We start from the raw sequence: 11,786 nt of genomic DNA, 5'->3' as shown, positions 1-11,786 counted from the left end.
TAAAAAACCCCCCCCCCCCCCCCCCCCTCCCCCGCGCGCCCCTCTTGTTCCCCCACTAGTGCAGCCACTACTTTAATCTTTATGAATATAGTTATAACAGTGTGTACATTTATTTATTCTATCAGGTCGATCCCAGCAGATACAAGTATTTAGAAATGGTACAAAAATAATTGACATCACAAACGATGTAGAATATAACTATGATAGTCCGGTGATTCACAAGTGAGTTTTAAATACGACAATGTAGTCACAATTTGTTTGATTAAAACAGACGAGAAAAGATTGGGACGAGTTGTTATTGGTATTAAAACAGAACCTATAGTTAATGTCTGTTTGCATGTTATTAGCCAATGTTAATGTTATGGTCATATTTTATATAACACAGACCTAAATTCTGCCACCAAGATGAAAGAAAGAAGATGGCTTCAAACTCGCCTTGAACAGAAAAACGGGATATGCATTATGGTTTCGGTTATTCCTCATGTTAATTATCGACTAATGTCGGCTGTTAAAAAATTCAAAGATATTATCTGCAGTATCGCAATTTTTACCATTTTTCATTTATGGTTGGTTGGTAGACGATGAGTTAACGGTCGCTTCCAGCGGGTATTGACATCGCAAACTATAAGTAGTTGTTGGTAGTCAAATGGGTGATTCTGGGCTATTATTAGTATGTTAGTTGTGGTAGTTGTTTGAGATTTAATAGTCTTTCCATCTCAGTTATAACAACAGTTTTCATTGTATTACATATTTGTGCGAGTTCTATTTGAAAATTTGTACCGTGTTTTTTCTGTATATTTCAGTCAGGAGAATCCAATAGAATTATTACCAGGTGACACTCTCTCTACTACCTGTACTTTCTCGTCTAAGAATAAAGCTGCGACGACTTATTTTGGTGATGCTACAAGTGATGAGATGTGTTTTGGGTTTATAACTTATTATCCAAGACAAAATGTGATGCTGGATTTTTGCACTTCATGGAAGTCTCTGGCATTTTGTCACATCGCTGAATACCCAGAAGAGAATCCATTTAAAGGATGCAACTTCACAACTTTTGGAACATTAAAAGATGACGAAAACTTCAAATTTACACAGATTATTCCCTCTTGTGGCAATTCGAGCCAAGTTTGTTCATCAGAATGTAAGTCGTATGTTGATACGATGTTCGCACACCCATGTATGGTAAATAATGATTTACGAGATTATTTTTACACTAGATGGAATTATGATCCTGTAGGTAGGGAACTTGTTCAACTCTTGACAACTTGCTACCTACAAACGACAGAATCTCCTACAACCACAGACGTCAATAGCAGTAATGGTATCCACCAGATGAGAATTTTAATTCTAATATTTGTCATGTTCAGCATTAAACTCTCATGTTGATTGTAGCATGTCTTTGTTGTTAAGTACTATACAGATTTTTCATATTTAATCTCAATGACCAACGAGGCGTTTTAAAAAAATTGAAGCAAATAATGGCCATACTTTGTTTATTTAGGACATGTTTAATTGTTTTTTTTATTTTATGATTTAATTGTATCCATTTTTCATTTTTGTTTTCTGAATTAAAATTTTTGCTTACTATTTTTCATTGTTTGCTGAATTATTTAATTCAAACGATAACTAAAACGTTTAAACTTTGACCAACCTCATCAATTTATTTTTAAATTCAGTCGGTAATTTTATGCTGAAACACTTTCTGGATTATAGTTCATAAAATGGGCCAAAAAGACCGTTTAGAAACCATTTATAAAATATGTAACATGGCTCCTTAAAGGATTGCTTTTATACAACTACTTTCTATTACCCTGGGCTATGTAGTTACATTTGAATCACAAGTAAGCCAATACCCACTTGGTAAACCTCACTAGGGCACTTTTGTGGCATTTTGTGAAGGCTAGTCAAAATCAGATATCCAACCTCTTTCAGTCCATGAATTCCTTTCCTACAATGTATTGGTTGTTCGAGAGCTGTGCATGTTGTGTTCTTTTCGTGTTACAAACCTCTCTATCTTACATCAGATATCACAGCGGGTATATATAGATCTAAATGACGGTTCCGAGTCTAGGTCAAAAAATAGACAGAACTAGACACAAAAGGAAATAACCATGACGATACCTGGATGTGTTGAAATATATTTGCTCGACTTTACAGAACTTTGAGGTTAATGATCTAATGGCGTTTTTATCTGTCCTCGTTAGTCACGTAATCCCCACCAACATCCAACCATGTTTTCACTGCTAATTTGAAGGTCTGCTGAAATTCTTACATAATAATATAATAAAACGTTTGTAACAGTTTTCATCTAATATTTAGTTTCCGCTTCACTTATTTTAACTATTTCTTGTGTACCTGTTTACAAAACAGTTAGGGCTTTGTGGCATGTCGACCTCTTATTATCACCGAGGCGAGATGCACTTAAAGTGTTGACACTCTTTTTTTTTCATAAAAGAGAACTTAGAAGTGTACTGATCATGAAACTGTATCATAACAAAACTTCACTTGGTGCAAAAGATGATTAAAACACCTTTAATTGGGCTAATAAGCGTGTTTATCAAACGTTCTAGACAAAGAAAAATTGCTCATCCGAGCGTCAATGCGTTCGTCACAACGTCAATTAGTTTGCTAACCCGTCAATGAGTTCATCACTACGCCAATGAGTTTGCTAGACCGTCAATGTGTTCGTCACTACGTCAATGAGTTCGCCACTACGTCAATGAGTTCACCACTACGTCAATGAGTTCGCCACTACGTCAGTGAGTTTGCTAGCCCGTCAATGAGTTCGCCACTACGTCAATGAGTTCACCTCTGCATCAATGAGTTTGCTAGCCCGTCAATGAGTTCGCCACTACGTCAATGAGTTCACCTCTGCGTCAATGAGTTTTCTAGCCCGTCAATGAGTTCGCCACTACGTCAATGAGTTCGCCACTGCGTCAATGAGTTTGCTAGCCCGTCAATGAGTTCGCCACTACGTCAATGAGTTCACCTCTGCATCAATGAGTTTGCTAGCCCGTCAATGAGTTCGCCACTACGTCAATGAGTTCACTACTGCGTCAATGAGTTTGCTAGCCCGTCAATGAGTTCATCACTACGTCAATGAATTTGCTAGCCCGTCAGTGTGTTCGCCACTACGTCAATGAGTTCATCACTGCGTCAATGAGTTTGCTAGCCCGTCAATGAGTTCATCACTACGTCAATGAGTTTGCTAGCCCATCAATGTGTTCGCCACTACGTCAATGAGTTCACCACTACGTCAATGAGTTTGATAGCCCGTCAATGTGTTCGCCACTACGTCAATGAGTTCACCTCTGCGTCAATGAGTTTGCTAGCCCGTCAATGTGTTCGCCGAAGGTCAATAACTCAAAACTGTTCGTTAATTGAACTTAAATAGTGGATTGAAGATATCACTAATATACATTACATACATACATACACCAGTATTCAAGAAGAAAATTGTAATGTTAATCATGATCACCAATCTATTTCGAAGAAAAATTGTGCATATAAACTCAAATGTCTCAACAATATAGGCCTACATAACGTGCCAAATTTGATTAAAAGCAGGTTACAAATGCAGTCTCTTTCGTATTCACGTGCCAAATTGATTTATTTTGATTAAATCAAAAGCAATTCACTCAAAAATCGTTTGCGATCTACACTAGTAATTTTCACAGCGAGTAAAAATAAGATATCATCTTCTCTCCAAATAAATTCCAGTTTCTTGGCTAAATACATGATTATTATCAGGTTAAAGTCACATTGACAGATTTTAAAGCATTCACTGCCCAGATTGGATATTGTTTATTAGGGAACATAGTGGTAAAAAATGTCTGAATAAACACTGGGAATTCATCTTTTAATATACTCTCTCGTATTCTCTTCATCAGTTGTAACTGGAAATACAAAATATTATATTTAAATATCTAAATGGTCTATCTCCAAGATTCTGTAACACATCACGGTAATAAATGGAGGCGATTACTTACTGGACCTATACCTGTGACATGTTTCACAAAAACTTAATTTAGAATGATTTTTGTATTCTAGTAATCCGATTGGCCAATAACTAAAATCAATTATAAGTTCAGCTTTATACTGGTAATTTTAACATGAAAGGCTTGTCATTCAGATTCACAAGTGAGAATAAACACAAAACAAAAACATGTGAAATGTTGAACAAAGAGTCACAATATTGCCTTAAACGCATCAGTGAATAACCGGTTTATCTTACAAAGTATGTACAGTTTATTTAAGTCTCGTATTACTATCACTTGACAAATCACTGCTAAATACTCGAAGTGAATAACCTCACCCAAGAAGACAGAATGAAATTCATCATTCATTACCGATTTAGCTTTAGGGAAAATGTCAAAGATTAAAGAATGCTAAATAATCAAAATCTCGTCCAAATTATGGCAAAATCTAGAGTAAAAGTCACAATTCATTTATCATTGGTCCTAAGCTGATATTAATCTATTATATTAGTCCAAGACACAGTTTAATTAATATCATAATTCCCCGTTTATTTTTTAACTTTTATTGTAAATATAGCCACTTCGGTTAAGGTCTAAAGACGGGACTCTCATACATTCGTAAAAATAACCTTTTATCCTATCCAGGCTGCTTTAACCAATCAAATTCTTTCACCCTCTGTTACCCGCAGACACCAAGATATAGGACAAAGAGACATATATAATTCACACTTGACAACAAAATATACTTTATTCAACAAAGTTGAGTACCCGCCGAGCGGAAACGGGTATCGGTACAGTAGATAAGGATACTAACACCTAGTATCTTTCATTCAAAATCTCCCTAATCTCCTCTTACTATGTAAGCCTCTCTACTTACATAGGGAACCTGTTCCTTCAGACTTCTGTGTTCTGGAGTCTCAGTGTTTCTGTGAATTCATATGACAGAGTTCCTCGAATGAAAGAAATTAAACTCTATTTATACATTTTGAGTGCCCCATAAACCGACTTGCCTGGTACTCTTATGAGTTAAAATAATACATTAAAAATACGAACCCAAGCCCTACCCTATTAAAATGCATATCATATGAAAGCTAATGACTTGTAGCATATTGTGAACATATAATAAAATGGAAATAAATACGACCCATGCTTGGCCCACTTATCTAAAGGTGAATTTCAATATGATTATCTCCTTTTAGTGAAAAATACAGTAAAACTGAGTATAAGGGAACCTAGCTGAATTAAACATTAAAATATAACAAAATAAGATAAAAATGAAATAAAAGGACAAATTGACCAAGACCAACCAATCCTGGAAATCGGGGTAGGTAATTAACAAATGAAAAATGGTCACACCTCTCTCAAAATGCCAGCGTTGGAGAGGTCAGAAATTTGATTGGTTAAAGCAGGGAAAGGTTAATTTGACGATTGTTTAAGAGGCCAGTCTTTAGACCCTAACTGAAGCAGCTATTTTACATAAAAGCTAATTAAAAACGGACCGAAAGTTTGGTGTATTTTTAATTAGACTGTCCAAGACAGGAAAGAATGGCAGCCAAATGTAAAACATACCTGATAGGCTATATTATGAATTGTTATCAACGAACAAGCAACAGTTTCTTGGGTTACAATAGTATGTAGATAGGCACGGTTGTAAGTTTTACACGTTGAACACACACAATCTTCATCTATAGGTCGGAAATCTTCACTGTACATTTTCTTGGCTAAATTTAAATCACCAGTAGGAACTAAGGCCGTACCAAACCTCTAAAATAGAAACAATAAAATAGCTCCCCTTTCATGCACATTTCTAATCAAATCTAAAGTTATAGAGCCGTGGCCTCATATTCTCGAAATGATCTTAGAGCTAGGATGTCCTAGGTTCTTATCTTCTAACATTGATTCTAGGACATCCTAGCGCTAAGATCGTTTCGAGAATACGTGGTCTGGTACCCAAGCTGGGGTATTTTCACCCCTCGGGGTGTGGGACTGGGATGTCGTGGGCGTGAACAACTGTTGTAGGAGAATTTTCTTGAGGGGATATATATCGTTCCAAAGAAAACAGCAATGATGTTTTGAATGTCCATTGTTTCGGGGATGTGAAGGTTTCAAATGATTACTCTATGAGTGTGAAGGCTGAAAGGTTGGGAATCTCTGGTATAGAGTAACTGATAAGTCCGTCCAGATTAAATAAGAACTCTAATGTGTACTGTATTTATATGCTTTTCACTAATTCTACGAATAGAAACGTCCTTTTCGTGCACATGTCAACTCAAAATTAAACAAATAAGTAAATACTACTGTAATATTTTCACTAACTATCATGATAGTTAATCTTCTTTATACCGTTAACAATATATACTTTAAAATCTTTACCGTATATCAATATACTTCAATATATACATGTATGATAATACTCACTGCAGTTCTAGTTGGAAAAACACAATCAAACATATCACAGCCTAATGCCACACAAACAACCAGATCAACAGCAAATCTAAAATACAAACGTTTTGTTTTGTTTTTATCATAAATTTTTTCATTTGTCCATCGATCAAAACTTTACCGTTGGAGGCGATCAAAACTTTACCGTTGGAGGCATAGGTCCAAGGTATCAAGGAACTCATTCAGAAGACATCTTCACAATGTCAAACTATTATGAACTTTGTCTTATACCTTGACTGCAATAGTCACCTTTATTGTATCATGGAATACAGTTAATTGATTGGATTGTACACTAGTAAATACAGCCAATCAGAGCGATTTACATATAGACTGTAACTATTATAGCTTCATGTTTACAGTCTTTCTATCCATTCTGTCGGGTACTCTCATTGGCTGTATTAGGTAGCATACAATCCAATCAAGTCTGCATCGAATAATTTCCATGATACAAGAAATGGTGCCTATTGCAGTCAATATATTAGACAAAGTTTATAAAACTTGACATTGTGGAGATATTCAGAAGATGGCTTCTAGGAACTTTTGACACTTTGACACTTGACATCAATTTTTAAGAAGAATTTTGTAAATTAATGAATTTTTAGTTTATTTACTATTATGAAAAAAACAAAATGAAGAAAATCTTTCGAAACTATTGATGGCATTGACTGAACACAATTTAAAGAAGAATTATATCAGATCATGAATGGTCAGTGTAGTAAACAACAGGAGAAATACAGAAAGTAACAACTAGATGTATATTTTATACAGAATGATTACAAATTGACCTTACCCAACTCCCATTAAATATGTTGGTTTATCACTAGGTAAATAATCTGTTGATAAAGTCACCATTTTCCAAAATGATTCTTTCTCTTCTCCTCCACTCAACCCACCAATAGCAAAACCTTTTACATCTCGTTTAGTCAGTTCTTTAATAAAATAATAGTTGGGATTGGATTCTAATTTCATTTGATTGTTATCATATGTTACTGAAATGTTTCTGAAGTAGCCGAAACGTTAACCAACAGGACAATAGTATATATATTTATTATTATTGTCCCCTATTATAGGAATGTGTGATATAGTTTAATCAGATTGTTATTAATATATAATAAAATAATAGTTGGGATTGGACTAGTAAGATTAAATTATCATTTATCAATATCCACATAAATATAGAAGGACTCTCATCAGAGAATACAGACTCTTACAGTGTCATTGATTACCTCAGAGAGTCCACATAGTTAATATGGTTTATTTGGTATATAGGTTTGTCAACTAGGCGTTCTTTCAGAGAGTCCACATAGCTAATAATGTTTACTTGGTATATACGTGTATGTCAACTCAGCATCCCTTTTATAGAGACAATATACAAAATATAGTTTATTTAGAATATTTATGACACCTTCCTACCTTTACTTCACAATGTCAGGCAATTACGTACTTTGTCTTATACCTTGACTGCAATAGTCACTATTCATGTAAGACACAGTTTGTAATAGCATTGTGAAGATGTCCTACCTTGAGCACACTGTTTTCGTAATTCTGGATCCAATCCACCCTGTACTATAGGAAATATACATTGTTCACTTGGTCTCTTATTAGCTTTCAGACATCTATCTAACCATCGTATAGTTCTACAATATAGATATATTATATTACAAATAAATACAGAATCTTAAACTGAGACATATGTAAAATATACATGATTTACTACAGACATCATATTTATTAGGTTTCTCTTACTAAATGATTTACTACAGACATCATATTTATTAGGTGTCTCTTACTAAATGATTGACTACAGACATCATATTTATTGAGTTTCTCTTACTAAATGATTTACTACAGACATCATATTTATTAGGTTTCTCTTACTAAATGATTTACTACAGATATCATATTTATTAGTTTTCTCTTATTAAATGATTTACTACAGACATCATATCCATTAGGTTTCTCTTACTAAATGATTTACTACAGACATCATATTTATTAGGTTTCTCTTACTAAATGATTGACTACAGACATCATATTTATTAGGCTTCTCTTACTAAATGATTTACTACAGACATCATATTTATTAGGCTTCTCTTACTAAATGATTTACTACAGACATCATATTTATTAGGTGTCTCTTACTAAATGATTTACTACAGACATCATATTTATTAGGTTTCTCTTATTAAATGATTGACTACAGACATCATATTTATTAGGCTTCTCTTACTAAATGATTTACTACAGACATCATATTTATTAGGTGTCTCTTACTAAATGATTTACTACAGACATCACATTTATTAGGTTTCTCTTACTACATGATTTACTACAGACATCATATTTATTAGGTTTCTCTTACTAAATGATTGACTACAGACATCATATTTATTAGGCTTCTCTTCCTAAATGATTTACTACAGACATCATATTTATTAGGTGTCTCTTACTAAATGATTTACTACAGACATCATATTTATTAGGTTTCTCTTACTAAATGATTTACTACAGACATCATATTTATTAGGTTTCTCTTACTAAGTAATTTACTAAAGACATCATATTAATTAGGTTTCTTTTATTAAATCATTTTCTATAGACATCATATTTATTAGGTTTCTCTTATTAAATGATTTATTACAGACATCATATACATTAGGTTTCTCTTACTAAATGATTTAATACAGACATCATATTGATTAGGCTTCTCTTACTAAATGATTTACTACAGACATCATATTTATTAGGTTTCTTTCATTAAATGATTTATTACAGACATCATATTTATTAGATTTCTCTTACTAAATAATTTACTTCAGACATCATATTGATTAGGTTTCTCTTATTAAATGATTTACTACAGACATCATATTTATTAGGTTTCTCTTACTAAATGATTTACTATAGACATCATATTTATTAGGTTTCTCTTACTAAATGAGTTATTACAGACATCATATTTATTAGGTTTCTCTTACTAAATGATTTAATACAGACATCATATTTTTTAGGTTTCTCTTACTAAATGATTTATTACAGACAGCATATTTATTAGGTTTCTCTTATTACATGATTTATTACAGACATCATATTTATTAGATTTCTCTTACTAAATGATTTACTTCAGACATCATATTTATTAGGTTTCTCTTACTAAATGATTTATTACAGACATCATATTTATTAGATTTCTCTTACTAAATGATTTACTTCAGACATCATATTTATTAGGTTTCTCTTACTAAATGATTTACTACAGACATCATATTTATTAGGTTTCTCTTATTACATGATTTATTACAGACATCATATTCATTAGATTTCTCTTACTAAATGAGTTATTACAGACATCATATTTATCAGGTTTCTCTTACTAAATGATTTACTTCAGACATCATATTTATTAGGTTTCTCTTACTAAATGAGTTATTACAGACATCATATTTATTAGGTTTCTCTTACTAAATGATTTAATACAGACATCATATTTTTTAGGTTTCTCTTACTAAATGATTGATTACAGACATCATATTTATTAGGTTTCTCTTACTAAATGGTTTACTACAGACATCAGATTTATTAGGTTTCTTTTACTAAATGATTTACTACAGACATCATATTTATTAGGTTTCTCTTACTAAATGATTTACTACAGACATCATATTTATTAAGTTTCTCTTATTACAGGATTTACTACAGAAATTCTCTTACAGGCAATATCATGCAAAGCACAATGAGACAACAGCATCTGCTCTTTCCTTCCCTTACTCTCCAAAAACAAATTAGATGTTTTCCATAGTCAAAATAATTGACAAAAAATTAACTATTATTTATATGAAATGTAGATTATAGAACTTGACAACTATCTATATGAAATGTAGATTATAGAACTAGACAACTATTTATATGAAATGTAGATTATAGAACCTGACAACTATTTATATGAAATGTTGATTATAGAACTTGACAACTATTTACATGAAATGTAGATTATAGATCTAGACAACTATTTATATGAAATGTAGATTATAGAACTTGACAACTATTTATATGAAATGTAGATTATAGAACCTGACAACTATTTATATGAAGTGTTGATTATAGAACTTGACAACTATTTACATGAAATGTAGATTATGGAACTAGACAACTATTTATATGAAATGTAGATTATAGAACTTGACAACTATTTATATGAAATGTAGATTATAGAACTTGACAACTATTTACATGAAATGTAGATTATAGAACTTGACAACTATTTATATGAAATGTTGATTATAGAACTTGACAACTATTTATATGAAATGTAGATTATAAAACTAGACAACTATTTATATGACACGTAGATTATAGAACTTGACAACTATTTATATGAAATGTAGATTATAGAACTAGACAACTATTTATATGACACATAGATTATAGAACTTGACAACTAATTATATGAAATGTAGATTATAAAACTAACCTATGCATAGCCTCCTCTACTCTTGGTCCTGTTGTAGTACTGTGAACAACATCATCCAACTGCATCATAATATCAGCCCCTGAAAGATTAATTCATATTAGAAATATCAAAACAAATCCTGAAACATGTTGTTACTCAGAGTTTCACACTGTGTGATCTTCAAACAAGAAACATGTTGTTACTCAGAGTTTCACGCTGTGTGATCTTCAAACAAGAAACATGTTGTTACTCAGTGTTTCACGCTGTGTGATCTTCAAACAAGAAACATGTCGTTACTCAGTGTTTCACGCTGTGTGATCTTCAAACAAGAAACATGTCGTTACTCAGAGTTTCACGCTGTGTGATCTTCAAACAAGAAACATGTCGTTACTCAGAGTTTCACACTGTGTGATCTTCAAACAAGAAACATGTTGTTACTCAGAGTTTCACGCTGTGTGATCTTCAAACAAGAAACATGTTGTTACTCAGTGTTTCACACTGTGTGATCTTCAAACAAGAAACATGTCGTTACTCAGAGTTTCACGCTGTGTGATCTTCAAACAAGAAACATGTCGTTACTCAGAGTTTCACACTGTGTGATCTTCAAACAAGAAACATGTTGTTACTCAGAGTTTCACGCTGTGTGATCTTCAAACAAGAAACATGTTGTTACTCAGTGTTTCACACTGTGTGATCTTCAAAGAAGAAACATGTCGTTACTCAGAGTTTCACGCTGTGTGATCTTCAAACAAGAAACATGTCGTTACTCAGAGTTTCACACTGTGTGATCTTCAAACAAGAAACATGTTGTTACTCAGAGTTTCACGCTGTGCGATCTTCAAAGAAGAAACATGTTGTTACTCAGAGTTTCACCCAACAGATCTTTTCCACAATGATACCATCATTTGCCAGTTGCT

General features: G+C 32.8%; 2 protein-coding genes across 2 annotated transcripts in view; one reads left to right on the top strand and one right to left on the bottom strand.

Moving 5' to 3' along the window:
- Positions 1–1,618, top strand: part of LOTGIDRAFT_237776 (hypothetical protein) — a 10,286-nt gene extending 8,668 nt beyond the window's left edge. Inside the window, exons 8-9 of the mRNA XM_009047799.1 lie at positions 126–222; positions 804–1,618. Coding sequence (XP_009046047.1) covers positions 126–222; positions 804–1,386 — 680 coding nt within the window. The 3' untranslated portion in view covers positions 1,387–1,618. The remainder of the gene's footprint in view (positions 1–125; positions 223–803) is intronic.
- A 1,849-nt stretch (positions 1,619–3,467) lies between these two features.
- LOTGIDRAFT_205064 (hypothetical protein) overlaps positions 3,468–11,786 on the bottom strand; it is a 27,209-nt gene continuing 18,890 nt past the window's right edge. The window contains exons 4-9 of the mRNA XM_009047798.1: positions 10,891–10,969; positions 7,941–8,056; positions 7,210–7,348; positions 6,396–6,471; positions 5,547–5,741; positions 3,468–3,896 (exon numbers count right to left, since the gene is read on the bottom strand). Coding sequence (XP_009046046.1) covers positions 3,747–3,896; positions 5,547–5,741; positions 6,396–6,471; positions 7,210–7,348; positions 7,941–8,056; positions 10,891–10,969 — 755 coding nt within the window. The 3' untranslated portion in view covers positions 3,468–3,746. The remainder of the gene's footprint in view (positions 3,897–5,546; positions 5,742–6,395; positions 6,472–7,209; positions 7,349–7,940; positions 8,057–10,890; positions 10,970–11,786) is intronic.

Source organism: Lottia gigantea (genome assembly GCF_000327385.1).
Source record: "Lottia gigantea unplaced genomic scaffold LOTGIsca_117, whole genome shotgun sequence".
NCBI lineage: Eukaryota > Metazoa > Mollusca > Gastropoda > Lottiidae > Lottia > Lottia gigantea.
This window is presented reverse-complemented; position numbering and strand designations above follow the sequence as displayed.